Genomic DNA, 18826 nt, shown 5'->3' with positions numbered 1-18826 from the left:
GTTGTTACTTTGTGAGGGTGAAAAGGGTAACTATTGCATTGTTCTGTACACCTGAAACTAACAATAAATAAAAATTAAAAAAAAAAAAAAAAAAGATTAGATCTAAAAAAAAATAATAATAATAATAATAATTTTGTTCTGTTTCTAATGCACAATTTTACTTGTTTCTTGTTTTCTCAGTTCTTAGTTAATATGTTTTGTGATAGATGTGGCTTTATCGTCTTTCTTTTAAATGTAGTCATTAACAGATTTTCCTCTATGCTGCTATCATAATTAGCATTGGTAAGAAAATAATTTTATTGTATACATCAACTGAAAATTATTTTTCTATTCGCCTATCCATTTCTTTGTAGCTTTAAAAGAAGCAATCTGTTCTGAAAATCCAGAAGTGCATTTCAGCATTTTTTTTTCACTATACTTTGCCTGCATCTATAGCACCATTAAAATCACTGTCATTTGAATAGGTCTTTCCAATGACTCAAAATGCAAATGGAAAAAATAACTTACACTAAGCACAGAAGGGGTTTTACTAAGTGCTAAGTGTTTCAAAGGAGAATTAGTTTTAAAAAAAATTTTTTTGGAGTGGAGAGAAAGCTTTTTTTCTTTTTTCTTTTTAAATTGAGCATAACTGTTTGCAATTATGAATAAGAACTTTTTACTTACTTTTTAACTTTCCATGTTGGAGCTCAGCTCTTCTAGACAAGTGGTCAGGCTTATGTTTACAGGTTCCATATGGTAATGCCTGCAAATTCAACCCAATCTGAGCCTGTATTATTTGTGACTTCACATTGATGAACATGTGTAAGTGCTTGCTTTCTAAACATTTAAGTTCTGTGGTGTTACCTTTAGGATTAATGAGAAGCTTGTTATAGAACTAAATAGATTCTATTATATTATGGAAAATAGCCTATTTTCACATCCTAATCTTTCAAAGCCTTCACAGGACATTTTTGGACAATTCTTTTTCACAGTTATCATTCAATGGTATATTCATATTTGAATGGGAGTCTGAAGGCTTTTTTTCTTGCCTTAATTTTTCCCTTATAGCTGTGGTCTTGGGTCACTTTCTGGGCCTTTGTCTTTTCAGTAAAATGAGGGGATTGGACAAGACAAATCTCCAAGGTCCCTTTCCGTTTGAAGTTTCTCTGAATCAGTAGATCACTGGCACATTCACATCCTGTTCATCTGCTGCATTGCTTTGCTTAATTATGTCTCAGTCCATTTTTTTAAGGCAAATTACTTTGGTCGGAAGCTCATCACTCTTAGTCATCCTATCTTTTAAAAAGTTTTGCTTTTTTAATCATGGAGACATTTGAAAAGTATGCCCATGGATTACATCTCTATCCTAGTTTAAAAAAATGGAAATAATTGCAGAAGACTGATTACAATCTCTTTAGATTATCTGGCACGACTGCTTATTATCTTGCTGCGTTCCTAGCAATCTCACAACTCTCAAAGTTTGTTACAAGGCGTGTTAAGAATAGTCTGATGCTGTTTTGTTTTGCTCAAGTAGGTTGAGCAGAATCCTGGGAACACAAGCATGATGCCAGGTTCTCGAAAAGAGCAAGGTGGCAACAAAAGGGTATTCTATTTGCCTTTCTGATTTAGGTTTTAGATCGCTGATACCTCTAGTCTAGTGCGCTTCATTAGGCTGTCTGACCCTCCTGCCTTCTCTCAGTCAGCAGTCTGTTGCTTGCATGCATTTCCCTAGGCAGTGTTGAAACTGACCATGTGGCCTTTTATGTATAGTAATTAATGAAGTGTTATGAAGCAGAGTGAAAGATGAGCTTAATGGCTGATACGTGTGACAGTCTTCCAAAATATTTCGTTCTACGTGTATGGTGATGCATTTCAAGAACACGATATCTTTGGAAAGATGATGAGTGTGGGAGTCTGGAGGCTGTGCAGTGTGTTTTGGTCTTAACTACTACTAGTTACCCCTGAATTCATCACCACTTAGGTTACTTTCGGAGTAGGTGTGTGCTGTGTTACCCAAGTAGCAGCACCAGCGGGCACTGTTCACATTCGACTGGTCAAGAATCGGTTGGGTTTGTTTTGATTCAGGTAAGAAGAGTTCCTGGGTCAAGCGGTCACCTTCATAAAACCGAAGACGGTGACTGGGAGTGGAGTGACGACGAGATGGATGAAAAAAGTGAAGAAGGGAAAGCAGCTTTTTCTCAAGAAAAGGTAAATGACATAGACGACGATTAGCTAACCTGTATAAATTTTATTTTTGTGGTATTGTGTGTGTGTATTAATGGATACATAATTGCCTTACAGTCCCGAAGAGTAAAAGAAGAAAACCCAGAGGTGAGTAGTGGTTATTTATTGATTTTTAAATTTTTTTGCCATTTCATTTCCTCCTTCACCCCTCACAGGATCAAAGTCTGATCCATTTGGGGAAGAGACTTCAAAATTTTGTTCTCCTGCAGCAGAAAAACAAACAAACAAACAAACAACTGACATAGACTTTGCAGGTCCCGATTCTGTCTGAGTTATCTGTATAAATTGGGGCAGGTTGCTTTTACTCTCTGAGCCTCAGTTTCTTCCTGTGTCAAACGAGCATGATCACAATGCTTATAAAGTTGCCCTGAGGATTGATGAAATCGCCTGCACAGAGCACTCAGTGGGGTTCTTAGTACAGACTAGTTGCACAATTAGTCTTAACTCTTAATATTGTCACTTAGAAAACATAGTAGGCATATAGGAAAAATTCATTTTAGATTTTTGGTTTTTAGTAAAGCAAGATATTTAAATAGTTAGCAAATCTGTGTTGAATCTGTCTTGAGTTTTAAATCTTCTGGGTAACTAAGTAGGCAAGGAACACTCTTTTATCAGCTTCCCTTTGAGAACTGGTCATCTTTTGATTAACGTTACTTATTCCATCTGGTTAATTATCCTAATACCTAATGACTAATGATGACTGTAGTTCAAAGGACTTGCTAACTCTCCTAGAGGAAATTTGAGCATATTTAATATCTCCAAATACTTTACAGACCTAGTAATTAATGCATACCTTGATAAATTCTCATTAAGGAAACAAGACTTCGGGTTATAAATGATATTGATCCCATTTTTTTAAAATTAGCAGACATTTTCTTTTGATTACATGGAATAAATCTTATCATTGTGCTTTAAGTGGCAGTAGCCAGCTGGACCTTCTAAAAAGACAGCATCAGAGCTACAAGCCACCCCTTCCCCTGTTATTGTCCCCTCTCTGTTTTCTTTTCATCCTTCATGCCATATTGATAGGCCTTTTTTCAAGGGATTTTTCAGTCTTGTCTGCCTCCCATGGGTAACTCTCTTTCAGATCCTGTTTCCTCCTATGTTTATCTTATGAATTAATCTTTCCATTTTATACATAAAATATAAACTTTGGACAAGGAACTTATCCCTCTGTCTTAGGAACGATGGTAATGAACTTCAGAGTAGGACACGTTGACTACACAGATGTCGTCCTGGGTGTTTAGAATGATCTTAACCAGGTGTCATGAACTCTGCCCTCTTATTGCCCACTTTCCTATTTTATCTAGAGTGAAGGACAGAATCAAGGTTTTTCATCTATTTCTAAGAGTATTTCTAACTACAATTGTCAGTTCTGCTTAGAAATAGAACAACATAACACGATTGAAGTAGCACCATTGACTCAAAAATCATTCATTATTGGCTCACTACAGGATATCTTCATTGGGTAATATTCACTGAATTCTGCCATACTAGTGCAGACTGACAGGCGTAGGTCTTTCCTCATGAGGATTTAAGTTTATTGTGACAATATCTTACTATGTGCTTGTCAACATTGTTCTGATATGTTATAGCAGGATCTTTTGGCAAGAATATTTTCTGCCTAGACAGGAAAGAGAGTAACGGGTAGCATGCTGTCAGTTAATCCTCAAGTATCCCTATTGACCTTCTTGAGAGGGGTTTGGAAGTCTCAGGCACTTCACTACATCTAGACTCATTTGATTTCCCAGTGACATATGTCTGTTCCCACACTAGTTTATAATTAAGGAAGCATGTAGACAGGTTTCTTATTTTTGTGAAAGGCTGCATGGGTTTAATTGAATGTAAACACTCCCACCAAATTTTAGGAATAACCAGCCCACTTGCTATTGTGCAGTTTCTTAGGCCAGTTTTTTTGCAAGCCTGGCATTTCAGTATCGTGAGTTATGCTAAGAGCAGCTAGGATGATGGCTCCTGGGTCCTTTCAGCTGTTTATTAAAGTAGTACTTCGATTTGCCAACTACGCCAAATCACTTTTGGTAAGTGAAGCAGAAAATATTTTATTTACCTATTACAAAGGGAAATAAAATTGTTGAACATGTAACTATTCAACAAATATGTGTGTGTGTGTGTGTGTGTGTGTGTGTGTACACACACACACACATACATACAGAGGGTGCCATAAAATGTATACACATTTTAAGAAAGGAAAAAACTGTATCATATATATATATATATATATATATCATATATATATATATATATGATATATATATATATCCCGATAACAAAAGATGACTACAAGTCACGGTTGACTTCTGCAATTACGAGAGGTGCTCAAAGTGGTTACCATCAGCATCCAGACACTTCTGATTACTGGGAACTGTTATAGATAACATCTCTTAAAATGTGTATTCATTTTTTGGGCACCCCTGGTATATATGCTTAATATTATAAGCATTGTTGTAGTAGGTATTGGGGGTATATTAGTGAGAAAAGCAGAGTGAAATCCCTATCTTTGTGGAGTTTACATTTAAAGGGAGTACACAAACAATATACAATAATAACCTTCATAAGTAAATAAATTATGTGGTTTGCTACAGTGAAATAGGAGTAATGGAAAAAAACAGAATGGGTAAAAGGTACAAGTAGTGTCATTGGGGTTGTAATTTTAAATACGTTGGTCAGGGTAGGCCTTACTGAGAAAGGACATAAAGACCTGTAGAGGTATGAAGTAGTTAAGTAGAATAAAAACTGAAAGATCATTTTTATCTTGCTGCCCTTCTCACCCCAGTGACTGTCACTTCTTTCCACAGAGTTTATCAGTTGGCAGTGTTTTCTTCCAGACCTTTTCTGCTCATTCACATACACATATGTACATAAAGAAGTTTAGAATATTATTTTAAAAACATGAATGGGATTATAAAAGCTAAAAAAATTTTTTTCAACTTACCTTATGTCTTGGAAAATTTTCCACATTAGTTACTGTAGATCTGCCTCTTTATTTTTAACTGCCACATAGTATGATGAATGGGTTGAAATGGTTTATTTAATCATTTCCATTTTGGTAAGCATTTGAGTTATTACAAACTGCATTCCATTAGCATTTTTGTATATGCGCTTTGAGGGGCACACATAGAAGTAAAGTATAGGTTCTTAAAGTTGTGTTTGTTTTGTTTGAAGCATTTGCAGATTTCAAATTTTTTATAGTTGCTATCAAATATAAAAATAGTTGCATTTTAAATATCTTACAATTTTATTTGCCTGTTATACCTCAGTAAAGCTGCCGGGGAGAGGTAGGGGGGAATGTACCAATGTATACAGACATTGTACCTTATTCCTTTAAACATCTTTGAGGGAGAAATGGCTTATCTGTGCCAAATGGCACATTTAAATGTCAGAGTGTTTATATTTTAATAAGCTTTTCAATAATTCTTGTCATTTAAATTCCAGTGTAATGTTTTAGTTGACTGTGCGCCACTCAAAGACTGGGTTAGTATTTTGTTCATGTTTGTATTGCCTTAGCATCTAATAGACCCTCTATACATGTTTGTTGGAGACATGAATGCGCACACAGTGCAATACGTACATTAAACCAAGGGCATGACTAGGCATATGGAATTTATGAGTAGTCAGAAGTGGAGAGAAAGATCAGAAGATGTTATATAATTGAGGTGAAGGTCAGAAAAAGTAGCCTTAATAGTTCCATGTTTAGACAGAGTAAGATGCGTCAATAGAGGAGGGGCATTTTAGCAGTGCTTGGCTTGTAAGGGCTATAAGGCAGAATTTCTGTCCAGATAATACAGCATTAGTTAGAGAAGATTGGGAAGGCCAGGGTAGGGGGTTTGTCAGAGGGACAGCAGGTAGACGTGCCTGGTACTAGACCATATTTGGAGACCCCCTTAAGTCTAAGAGAATTTTCCAGTGTAAACTGTAAAGTTCCAGAGTTACACCACTTATCTGGAGATTCATAGCCAAACCCATAGTAAAACTGGTCCTTGTGTTCCTAACCTGATTTTTTTAGAAATAGCCTTGCCAAGTATCAGTCACCCACTAGTAATTAATAGTTTGTAGCAAGTAGGTAATTCATGTGCATTTCATTTATTTATTATCTTAGTCCATGTGGATGGTGGAAGCCAGTGGAGACAAAAGGTTAATAGTATATTAACATTAACAATAAAGTTAGTTAATTGAACAAATATTAATCTATGCCTGATTTTTACATGGAGCTGTATTAGGCACTAAGCATCGTGGGAATTATACAAAAGCAAAGCAGAGAGCCTGCTCTCAAGAAGCTTCTCATCTCTTTACAAGTGGGGGTCAGGGATGGTATTTACAAGGACTGGCTTCCTTAGGTGAGGTTTCCTCGCGTATACTCGTGTAGCATCCTAGCTTATGTAAAACTGTTCAGTTATTACCCCATTACTGATCTTATTTTTGACCTGTGATTTTGGAATCTTTTTTTCAGACACTGAAATAATCAGTACATATTTTATGATGTTTTTGTGGGTCAATTTTGCTCTATACCCTAATTTTCTATATAAAAGTGAAATTGATTTTATCTTTAAATTCACAATTTCTTTGGGCTTCCATTTAACTGAGGAGGAGGACATTTGCTAAGACTTCTATTAAAGAAGCATTCTTTTTACTGCAGCCCCTCCACTAGGTGGCATGAAAACACATGCTTCAAACCCTGGCTCCACATCAGAAAGGTAGAAAGCTTTAAAAACGTGGATGCCTAGACCCAGCCCTGAAATTATGATTTGATGGTTTGAGGTGATGTTCAGGCAACTCTGATTTTTAAAAAGCTGCTCCCATTATTCTGATACGTGGCCAGGATCCAGGACCCCTGACTAGGAAAACCGCAACAACTGCTCAGAGTCCAGAAGCGCAGACTGGAATCCAGGAAGATGGTGTGTTCAAAATTCCTGAAGATTTGTTTTAAATATATCTTATCAGAAATCTCAAAAAAAAGAAAAGAAAAAAAGTTAAGAAAGATGTTTGAGAAATTTTGGGGAAAGTTGTCCTTATTTAATCAAGTGGAATGAAGCCAGATGGGAAGGTTTGTTGACTGAAGCCTGGTAGGTCCCACAAGAGTGGGGGAGGGGAGGGGAGTGGGGTTGAGTTTCTCACAGAGATTTATTTTCTCATAGTTCTGGAGGCTGCAAGTCCAAAATCAAGGTGTCAGCAGGTTTGATGTCTTTTGTTTGCAGAGAGCTGTCTTCTTACGGTGTCCTCACATGGTCTCTCCTCTGTGGATACTTAAAAAAATATATATATAGGGCTTAAAAACAGTAGGGCCTTAAGGGACCTAATTGAACCTAACTGATGTGCTTATAAGAAGAGGAAATTTGAACACATAAGAGACACCAGTGATGGGAACGCACAATAGGCATATTGAAGAATTTTTTTTTACAGAATCTAAACCAGGTTAATTGTGTGAATGTTCTGTTTCCTCAATCTGATATTTTGTTCTGAAGAGAAAAAAAGTACCTTTGGTGAGAATTTGAGTTAATTTTACTAGAAAGTAGGCACAGTATAAAAACTAACTTTATTGCTTATGTTACTCATTGCTATTTCCTGATAATTATTATAACTGCCTTTAGCTTTTATAAATTATTTCTGATGACACTGAGTTTTCTAAATGCCTGCTAGCTCGCATACATATTTGTTTTATATCCATTTGTTAATGAAGGGAAAGATTTGATTTCTCCCTCCAAATTTATTATATTGGGTTGTCAGAAAAGTCATGACATATTTTTTCTATGTTTTTCGTTGCAAAAATGTTTCATGACTTTTTTAACAACCCAATACTTAGCCTTAGTCATCACAGATGGTTTTAACTTGATACTTTTATGATACCACTTTTTAAAAGGTATTCTTATTGCAGGTGACCGGCTTTCTGACTAGTTGTGATAAAAGTTAGATTTGGGACCAGAAATCTTCAGTATCTGAAACTTTGGAATAATTTTAGATTTATGGAAATGTTGCAAAGATAGTACAGAGTTTTCATACGTTCTGCACCCAGGCTCCTCCCCTGCGTTAATCTCTTATGTGACCCCGGTATGTTTGTCACAACTAAAAAACCAATAGTGCTACGTTACTACCAAGGAAACCTCAGACTGTTCGTATTTCACTAGTTTTCGCTCACTAACTTCTTTTTCTGTTCCAGGATCCAATCCAGGGTAACATAATTGCCTTTAGACACAGTATTTTAAAAATAGTGAAGGAGAGGATTTGGCAGAGCTCTTGTGAAAAATTGGAAAGCAGACGCTGTCTCTTCTCTTCAGTCTAAGATCTTTTCCTCTCTTTTCACCCAGCCCCACAGGCCTATTTCCAGGGTGGTAGCCAACATTAATCTATGATTTTTTTTCTCTCCCTCGCCTATCAAAACATCATTCTCTTAACTGTTCTTCTTATAGCAAATGGTTTAACAGCAAAAACATTCCAAACAACAAATTTACATATACTATTGAATGGCAGCTTCTTAATGTGTTAGCTTTCTTGTAAGTTTTTACAGGCAAAAATGTGTGCCCAAAACGCATGCCTTAAATGGATAGAATGGAGTCCCTCATGGTAAAATTTGAGGAACTCCTGTTGGTTGTCAAGGGAGATGTTTTGTGTAGAAAACCCCCACCCCCTTTCCCCCCGCTCCTGTGCATCTCTGCACATGTTCTGAGGAATCACCTGTATTGCTTGGGAACCAGTGAGAGTCTGAGGCTGGTCCCTTGGTCACATGCAGGGTTCCACCCACACAGTGACGTTGCCGGGTGCATGAGGTTCCAAGCCCCCAGTCCAGTTAGCTAGCTCTCCGTCCTGATATTTGCGCAGGAATAAGGGGGCTCCCCAGGAGAAAGAGAGGTTATCACCTCTAGTAAATGCCATTAATGTTTTTCTGATTACAGTGGTTCTTTGATGGAAAGTTAGGATGTTCTGTAAGTGCTGATGTGGCTTTTGGTTGTGTCTTAAACCGTACTTAAGATTGTGGAATCAGCCTGAAAGATACTTTATAAGAGATTGTTTGTTGTAGGCCCTAGCCGGTCCTCTGGCTGGTTAAGGAGCACAGGTTGTTTCTTCTTCTAACCTAGTCGTTTCACCCCAGTGGTTGAGCATAAAAATTTTCGAAAATAAAGGAACGTTGAAAGTGTGTTATAGTGAACAGCCACGTACCTGTCACCTAGATCCGACCATGGCTGTGTTTCCTTTCTCGCACACATAGCTGCCTATTCATCCATCAGTCCACCTTCATTGTTTGATGCCTTTCAAAGTACATCATGGACGTGTATACTTCCCCCTATTCCTTCATTGCTGACACAGATATTTTTGAGGAAGTACAGAGTAAGAATTTTATGCTCTTAAACTTTAGAAAACTCAGGCTGCCAGGTTGCTCAGTAGGTTGGAGCACATGCCCTGAACAACAAGGTTGCCGTTTCGATCCCGCATGGCCCACTTTGAGCTGTGCCCTCCTTAAAAAAAAAGAAACTTCGGAAAACTGTTGCTACAGAGAATTTCTGATGACTTCTGATTATGTTAGAATTGATAGTAAGTTTGGAAATGGAAACTCTTTTTCATTCTTTTTCATTGATGTTCCTCTTTGAGTTTGTCTTTCAATTTTTATTCAAGGGAGAGTTCACCAAAGCAGGGTGTGAGGTAAAATATTTTGAGTATCACTTTAGGGTCTGGTTTCCAACTTAGAAAAATATAACCTATCACTCTGGCATTTCTGTTTGGGAAAATGTTTTTAAAAACCCAACTACCCTATTATGTTTTTGAAATCCAGTGAATAAATTGTTCCAAATAATTACGAAAGGGGCAGGTTTTACTAATTCTAACATCCTTTCATTTTAGGAGGCCTTTAACTTTAGAAGAAATCATGGGACAAGAAAACATGGTCCTAGGGCATTTTTCTGTTATAAGTTTAAAATACCAAATAATCCATGCCTTTCATGTTAGCTCAGTGTTTCTCTAAAAGCATAATGATCACCCAGGGCGCTTGTTAAAGATGCAGATTCCCCCGTCTCCGTGACATTCTGATTAGGCTGGGTGGGGCTCAGGAATTTTTAACACGTGTCCTAAGTGAGTCCTGTGCGGAGTGAAAGGACCACATTTTGGGAAATATTGCTTTAAAATTATTTAAATTATTTAAAATGTTTGCATCTCGTAACTGAGACTTAATGTAACCACACTGACCCTCATGTCTCGTTTTGGTTTCCTAAAGTGCTATAACGGTGGCTCTCTTAACAGATTGCGGTGAATGCCAGCAATATACCCGAGCAAATACAGTCTCTTTCTGTGCAGGACTCTAAGGTATGTTTCTCTGCCAGTCACTTATGTCCAAAATGCTTTGTAGACAGATTGTTAGAAAAACTAACATTTTAGAAAGATAGACAATTTCAGGGTAGTGCTTCCAAATCAGAGGCTTATAAACTCTCTTTTTTTTAGTGGGCATGGGGACAAGAGTATTATCACTATTGATCATGATTTTCAGGACTTCCGACCTTTAAATGATGGGTTCAAGAGCAAGAATTGATTACCAGACTGCTTCTGACATTGCTGGTATTCTGTGAAGTAAGAAAAGGAAAGAAAATGACTCACCATTTTGTTAGATTTTGGCCACAAAACATTGTAGTTAATTGATACTTTTCTTTTTTGCTCCTGGTTGGATTACTATAGCCTGATTTCATAATTATTTGATCATTGAATTTTATGGACCGATTTGTCTTTACAACTTGCCTTGTAAAAATAATAGTTCAATGACTGTGAAATGCATTTATATTAGAATTTGTATGACAGAAGATGTGTGAGCAGAGTCATGCTGGGTGCTGATGAAGGGTGATGGGACGTGCATGGGAGATACGATGGACTTGGAGCCGGAGTATAGGCTGCCATTCTGGTTTTGCCGTATAATTAATAGGCAAGCCCTCTGCTCTCAAAGTAGCTACACCATGAAGCATTACTGGCCTTCAGATCATGATTTTTTAATTTTTAAATCAAATCAGCATATTCCATTTAAATTCATTTCCATCCTTCCCAATCTGTATTTTATGAAACAGCTGTATAGGCAACAGTGGGATTTCATGGTTGCAAGGAGCCTGTTTGAGGTCAGGTATATAGTCCTTGGATTCAGTTCAGGTCTTTACGCTGTAGTAGGCAGCTCAGTAAAACACCTGGAGATAAACTGTAGGGATTGGCTGAATGACTAAGGCAAATTAGAAATAATAAGGGGTCAGAAGGCAAAGAGAGTAAACAGGAAAAGGGACTAGGAGAATGAGTGTTGTATAACATGTAGTTTATGACTCATTTTCATATATATTATTTTGTTCTCCCAGCAACCTTCTGAGGCAGGTTTTATCCCCATTTCGAAATGGGACAATAGGTTCAGAGAATGACTATAGACTACAGTTGCACAGGTGGTTAGTGGCAGAGTGAAGGCTTGACCTGACATTTCTTATTGTCCTACTCCCAATTGGAAGGCCTGCTGGTGTCCAGGGATTCATAGGAGTAGGAAGGGGCTCTGCATAAGAGTAGAAGCAGTCATGGTTGATGATGTGTATTCAAGGAAATAGGCTCCAGGTGAGAAAGGCACGAACAGTGGCCTACGCGACTGGGTTCATCTTCCTCTGCATCCTGAGGTTTACAGTACCTCTGTGCATCACCAAAAGCCCAGTGGGGAACACAGTCCATAGCTCTGGTTGCAAGGTGCCTGTTTAGATGGCTTTCTGGACTTACTGCAGCTTATACCAATTGTTTATTGGCTCATCCTACGATGAGGCTTCCTATATGAAATATTCATATTCACAATTGTGATGGAAATTAGGCATCATTCCAGCCTTCACACAGAGGTGTTATGTGGCTAAGTAAGACCAGCATGTATAAAAACGTAGTTTTGAAATTTCCAGAAAGAAAGGGCTGTATAAATCAAGGGATGTCGTGATTTTATTTGTTGGTTACCTGGGTTTATAACACTGTTTGCTGTTTTGTTTTTAAAGGCCTTACCCAATGCTAGTGAGGACTATAGAGAAGCTTCTTGCGCTGTGAACCTCGTTTTAAGATTAAGGTAAATAATATCGTTTATTTTGTATCACTTTTCCAATAGTACAACATTCTGATCACCTTCATTAACTTTTTATAATATTAGCATAAATTAATATTGTTAACTTATTTGATTTCCCGAAACAGCTAGTGTATGCTGTATTCCTAGGACTAATTGCTCTCTCTTAGCTGCTTACTAAAGAGTAAAAATGAAAAGCACCATGTGAGTGTGTCTGCAGGCTCAGGGTACCCTTCATTAAGCTTTTTGCCTTGCCTTTTCATTCTTGGGTTTTTCCTTTTTTACAATGTGAGATCACAGTAAGAGATTTTTAATGAGTTTCTTTCACACTTCAGCAGTCGGTCTCTGTCAGAAATAAACCATGCTTGTACTACAAGTTGCCTGTTCAGAACATTTTTCAGTGGCAGGTTTGATCAACCGCTGTGGATAAATGACAGATGTATTTTGAAAGGACCCTCAGCGTTCTAGGAAATGGATACAAATATGGTGCCTGGCAGTATGGTCTTTGTATCTAGGGAAGGCAAGCTCTTTTCTACTTAAGGATTCTTAAATTTTAAGTCCATCTTAATAAATATTCTTCGTTAAGAATTTGGTATCTCAAAACAAAAGAAATTCGCTTCACCTTAATTGTAAACGGCTTAATTTACCAGGTCAATCAGAATACGGTCACATTTTTGAAGGTGTTTTAAAACAAGTGATACATGTTCTCCTTTGACAATTAAACAAATAAAACACACGGAGAATGGACCGTTTTCAGGGCTGTGGCTATAAAAAGAAGGTTCATTTTCAAGGTTAGTTTCCAGCTCTCTTGATTTCTCATAGTCTGTCAGAGTAGATTATCATTGCTGTAATCACCCCTTGCTTCTGATGGCCATTTACAATCTGCAGTGCATTTTCACATACTTACCAGGGGACCCTCACAGCAACCCTTGGTGTGATTCCGTTCAGAGCTGATTTCCTAGTCAAGAAGTGAAATCATTACAAGACTGGTTTCCTTATATTTGAAGGTAGCCTTGATTATGAGTTCCAATTAGCATATTTCACTATCTCCAAAGAATGAAATAGCCTCTTCGCTTCTCATTTGACTTTGTAACCAGGTGCTCCTTTCATTTATTTTTCACTTGTTTGTTTATACATTCAATTGACCAGTATTTCTGAGAAACCCACCGTGTGCCTGGCCCAGTGTTTGTCATTGAGATGCAGGAGTGAGCGAGACTGGGGGGGGGTGATAGTCTAGTCCACCGAGTGCGCGGTGTTGGAAGTAACCTTTAGAATCCAGTCATCCAATCTCCTACTTTATATATACAGGAACCTTCTTTAGTGTCCCTGCTGGATATTTACCAGGCCTCTGTGCATACTTCAGCTCTCTCTTTTTCCATGATCACCCCTATGATACTGAAAAGCTTTAATTGTTATAGTAATAGTTCATCTTCTCCAGGAGAGTCAACTCACCTGCCTGTTTTGGGTTCCTATGAGCTCAAATTCTGGCTCTCAGCGCAAATATCAGGCTCCCTGGGTAAAAATCTCCTGAAGGGTGTTAAAGTGCATATTTCGAACCTTACTTTTAAATATTGTCTTGCTCTAGGTAGTAGAGCAGTATACTACAAATGCATTTCCTCATTTTTTTGAGAGCCATTTGTATATTTGCAAGGCTTATTCTTCTATTTTCTTAGGCAAAACAATGCATTAACTTTAGCCGTGCTTCTCATAATATAGTTCTATATCCCATACATCATAATACAGTTGTATATCCCTTATATCATAATATAGTTCTATATCCCACTCATAATCCTGGTTGTCCACCTTTATTGGCATTTAGTCTGCACCTGTTTTTTGCCTGCTTTTCCTCCTGGGTCTAGGTGGTAGTTTTCCTGAGTTTGTGGCATAGATCACTAGTCCTACAGGATGCTCTAAGAAAGGGTTCCATGTTCAGATAAGTTAAGAAACAGTGGTGCATGGTATCCATCTATTGGGTACACACACACACACACACACACACACACACACACACACACACCTATTCTGGAAATCACAAGGAACATTAACATTAAATTTTCAAAGAAGTCCTGCAGGAAAGGAAGTTGTTTACTCTAAAACCTATTTAAATGACCTCAGAACTCTTTTTGTGGAATTGTTTTCCATTTTAACAGTGTCCCTTTTAAATATAAGCAGAGCACCCATATTTAAACACAAACCTCCAGATGTGGTCTGAGCAGGCTGGGATACAGCAGTGATTTTTGCAAATCATGCTCTGTATTTCTCCTAAATCAGCCAGTTTTCATTGCCTTTTGCAAATCCGTGTACTGTGGTGGTAAATTTAGCATGACCTAACGGTCAAACTAAACTTGATTTTGTTTTTCCATTTGATAGGCCATCAAGCCTAATTCTGAACTGCAACATGTGTTTTAAAACTCTCTCTCTGTCTTAACATTTATTACTATAATAATGAACTTGGTGGTTTTGACTCATTGCTTGCCCAGCATACATTTCATTCTCGTCAATGTGACATATTAGTTACAGTGTTTGACTATATATCACTTGCCAGTTTGATGAACCTATCTTTGACATCTTTATCCAAAACACTGATTAACATGCTCAACAATTCCAAGTACGACAGAGCTTCTAGCTCTGTAAGAAACTGCTTGTTTTCTGAGTGGCTTCCAATAATTAACTAGTGTATTATGGTATAGTTGTTCAACCAAAACCAAATCCTATTGACTCCCCTGCCTTTAACCATTCAGAAGGATATCAGAAGAGAATCCATTGAAAGTGTTGCTGAAATTAAGACATATTATAACAATGGTATTTTCCTGAATCTAACCACCTAGAAACACTTTCAAAATATGGAAATGATTTTTAGTATAACTTATTTTAGTGAATATAGGTTGCTGCCCAATTGTTTGTATACATTTTCCTCCTGATATTTTTTACAGGGTTTTTCTTTAAGCTAATGTTTTTCATATTTGAGAACTTGTCAATTAATCAGAATATAATGTTGGATTCCTCGAAGAACAATCCTTATACTTTAATTTGAGAAACAGCCTTTGAAAGTTAAAAGTTAAATACTATTAAATTTTTGTGATCACTCTGTGCTGATGTAAATATAAATAGCCAGTACGTTCAGTCATTTTGTAAATATGTATTGAGCACCTGCCATGTGCATTTGTGAGGCGATGGGAGAAGAAAACAAGACAAACTTCTTACCCTTCAGGAGCTTACATTCTAGAGGCAGAGAGAAGGACAATTCAAATATTCATATTACTTATATGATATATTATGATACATCAAGTTCTCTGAAGGAAAAACTCCCATCAGAAGGATAGAAAGTATAGGGAGTTCTGTTCTGTATTAAGGAAAACATATTAGTTTTCAACTGCTGTGTAACAAGTTACCACCAACTTAGTGGCTTAAAACAACATGTATTTACTATTTCATGGTTGCTTTAGGTCAGAAGTCTGGGCACCGCTTTGGTGGGTTCTCTGCTGTGTCTTACAAGTCTGCAAGTAAGGCATGCTTACCTGGAGCTCAAGGTCGTCTTCCAAGCTTATTTGGATGTTGTGAGAATTCAGTTCCTTGCGGTTGTGGACTGAGGCCCTCCGCTCCTTCAGACCACCCCACTCCACGGACAGCGCACAACATGACTTGGCTTCTTTCAAGGGCAGCAGGAGACTATCTCCCCACTGCCACTGCCCTCCCCTCCCTTTCCGTCTGCGCCCCTTCCCTCCCCTCCCTTTCAAGGACTCAGTCCCTCTGTAAAAGGTTTTTCACCTGATTAAGCCAGTCCCATCTAGGATAGCCTCCCTTTTGATTAAGTCAAAATCAGCTGATGTGGAACTTTAATTATATCTGCAACATCCCTTCACCTTTTCCATATAACATGACTTAATCATGGGAGCGATGGCCCATCATATTTAAATATCCCCTTCACATTCAGGGGAGAGGATTATGCAGGACATGGACACCTGGGGACAGGAATATTGGAGGCCGTCATAAAATTCTGCCTACCACAGAAGGGCTCTCTAAATCAAGGGAAATTGGAGCCAACCACTGATGGGGTGAGGAGTCAAGCCATGAGGTTGTTTGGAGGAAGAGAGTTCTAGACAGAGCAAACAGTGATGGTAAAGATTCTGAGTCGGAAGCATATTGTAAGCAGTTATAAAAAAAATAGCTGGGGGACCAGTGTGGACAGAGTGGTAAAGGATGAGGGCAGAGAGGCAGCAGGGGGGGCCATGTGGCCTGTGGTAAAGTCTTTGGGTTTCACTGTTAGTGGGTGGAAACCATTGGAGGTTTGTGAGCAAAAGATGTGAGTTAAATTTTAAAATGAGCACTGTGATTGCTTTATGGAGAATAAACTGTAGAGAGACCACTTAGGGTGAAGCAGAGAGCCCATTGGTAGACTATCACAGAGATGCAGTGAGTGATAATGTGACCTGGACCAGGGTGGGGAGTAAGGGAGGTGGCAAGCAATTATTGGACTCTAGATGGAGGAATGAGAATTCAGATTACTCAAGGATTGGGCTTGAAAATATGGGTGAATGGAATAGCTGTTTCCTGAGATGGGGAAGAGGGTTGGAATTGTGGGGTTGGGGTGGAATCAAGAATTCAGTTTCTGACGTGTTAAGTTTGGCTTGTCTGGTGGATATCTATGTGATGATGTCAAGCAGGGTGCATCAGTCTAGATTTCAAAGGAAATGTATTTCTGAGCTAGAGATATAAATTTGAGAACTGTTGGCACATACGGTATTGAAAGCCATGAAACTATATGAGATCACCTAGGGAGTGATGAAGGTAAAGAAGAGAAGTGGCCTGGTACACTCTCAGGTGGTGCATGGACGAGAAGCAGTGAACTGATTGATAAGGAGAGGCCTGTGCAGCAGAGGAGGGGATGGTGGCCCCGTGAACTAGAGGAAGTGTCTCAAGAAAGGAGTGAAAACTTGTATCAATTGCTATTAATAGATCAAGTAAATGGAAACTAAGACTTCACCATTGTATTTGACAAAATGCAGCACATTTTTGACCTTGGCAAGAATTGTTTCAGTGGAGTGATAGAAACAAAAGACTGATTGAACTGGGGTCAGGACAGAGTGGCACGAGAGAACATGAGGTAACAAGGATAGATAACTTGCTAGTACAGATGACTCTTGCTAGAAATTTGCGATATACAGGGGAGCAAAGAAAGAAAAGGGGTGACAGCTCAATGAGAATATGAGGTAAAGGGAGTTCTTTTTTAAAAATATAAAACTATAAATTATTAAAAAAAAAATATATATATATATATAAAATTATATAGGCTAATGGGAGTGATCCAAGTGAGAAGGAAAAATGGAGTAAGAGAGGTGACACTGCAAGACTGATGTCCTCAGATGGCTGGAAAGGGATGGTGCCCAGGCATCCACATAGGTCAGACTTAGGAGAATGGAGTTCACCTGTTGGACAGCGCAGCCACCATAATGGATGGAATGCCGGCAGAGGTGTAAACAGATTGGTGGATTTGCATCAGGGCAGGTAGAAGCCCTCTTCTACCTTGTTTCTATTTCCTCAGCAAAATAAGGTGCGTCGTCTGTTGAGAGTGAGGAAGGAAAATATATTCAAGTTTTGAGAAATGAGGTGATAATTGTGTAGGAGAGCTGCAGAGTAAATTTACCAGGTTAGCGACTGAATTTAAGGACATTATCCTGATGTCCCAGAATATAAATATGTATGTGAGTGTGAATGTAATTGAAACGGAAACAACATTTAAAAACATTCACAGAAGAGTCTATGAGCACACCCACGAGTCCCAGTTTTAGAATCACTGTTTAAATTGTAAACAAATATGGATCACAGAATTGCCCTCAGCGGTCTCCTGTGTGCAGGGCGGCAGCCTCCTCCTGCCTTTCTCTCTCACTGCCAGGACCCCCTCCTAGGTCTGACCCTCTTCTCTTAGGATCCTCAAAGTTACATGCATACTGAGTAGCAGAAACCTGCCATCCAGTGTTTGCCCTGTCATACAATTTCTTCATATCACATTCCCCATTTGTAATTTACTCTAGATCACCTGCATCACCTCTGGACCCAGAAAAGTTATTTCCTAAACCATCCTATGAGAGGAAGCTGGAAGGTTGTTCTGGCTGGTTAGTGTTTATCAGATTTTATAAAATCCATGCCCATGTTTGTACCCTTCTCATTCCTTTCCCCACATCAGAATTCCTGTCTGTGTGTGTGTGTGTGTGTGTGTGTGTGTGTGTAAACACACATGTACATACATAGATACACACACACGTGCACACTTAACCCTCACTCTGTCTTTGCAATCAAAGACATGATCTAGACAACATGTGGCTATTGAGTATCGGGAAACAGTGTGCTTGCCTTTCTTATCCCCTGAGGTCATCTGGGCATGACATTTATGTGTGTGTGCTCTACAGGGTACAGGGTAGAGAATGCAATTCAAGCTGTCCTTTCATCAGTTCTTAACTAATGCTGTGTGGATGGTTGCCTTCTCCCCCTCTTGGAAAGGTCATTCTGACTTTCTTGACATAGCATTTTACAGACCTACCTGCTAGGAATGTG

The 18826-nt window shown here is 38.4% G+C and overlaps 1 protein-coding gene across 4 annotated transcripts in view; it reads left to right on the top strand.

The window, feature by feature from the left end:
- STK39 (serine/threonine kinase 39) overlaps window positions 1-18826 on the top strand; it is a 278425-nt gene that overhangs the window by 162663 nt on the left and 96936 nt on the right. For 2 of the 4 annotated variants that reach the window (XM_019656623.1, XM_019656625.1), the window contains exons 11-15: window positions 1514-1582; window positions 2065-2187; window positions 2281-2310; window positions 10468-10530; window positions 12213-12280. In XM_019656623.1, coding sequence (XP_019512168.1) covers window positions 1514-1582; window positions 2065-2187; window positions 2281-2310; window positions 10468-10530; window positions 12213-12280 — 353 coding nt within the window. The remainder of the gene's footprint in view (window positions 1-1513; window positions 1583-2064; window positions 2188-2280; window positions 2311-10467; window positions 10531-12212; window positions 12281-18826) is intronic. The other 2 variants (XM_019656621.1, XM_019656624.1) reach the window with 2 other exon arrangements.

The sequence above is a fragment of the Hipposideros armiger genome, unplaced genomic scaffold (genome assembly GCF_001890085.2).
Source record: "Hipposideros armiger isolate ML-2016 unplaced genomic scaffold, ASM189008v1 scaffold_263, whole genome shotgun sequence".
NCBI lineage: Eukaryota > Metazoa > Chordata > Mammalia > Chiroptera > Hipposideridae > Hipposideros > Hipposideros armiger.
The sequence above is the reverse complement of the archived record's forward strand: the minus strand, read 5'-3'. Positions and strand labels throughout refer to the sequence as shown.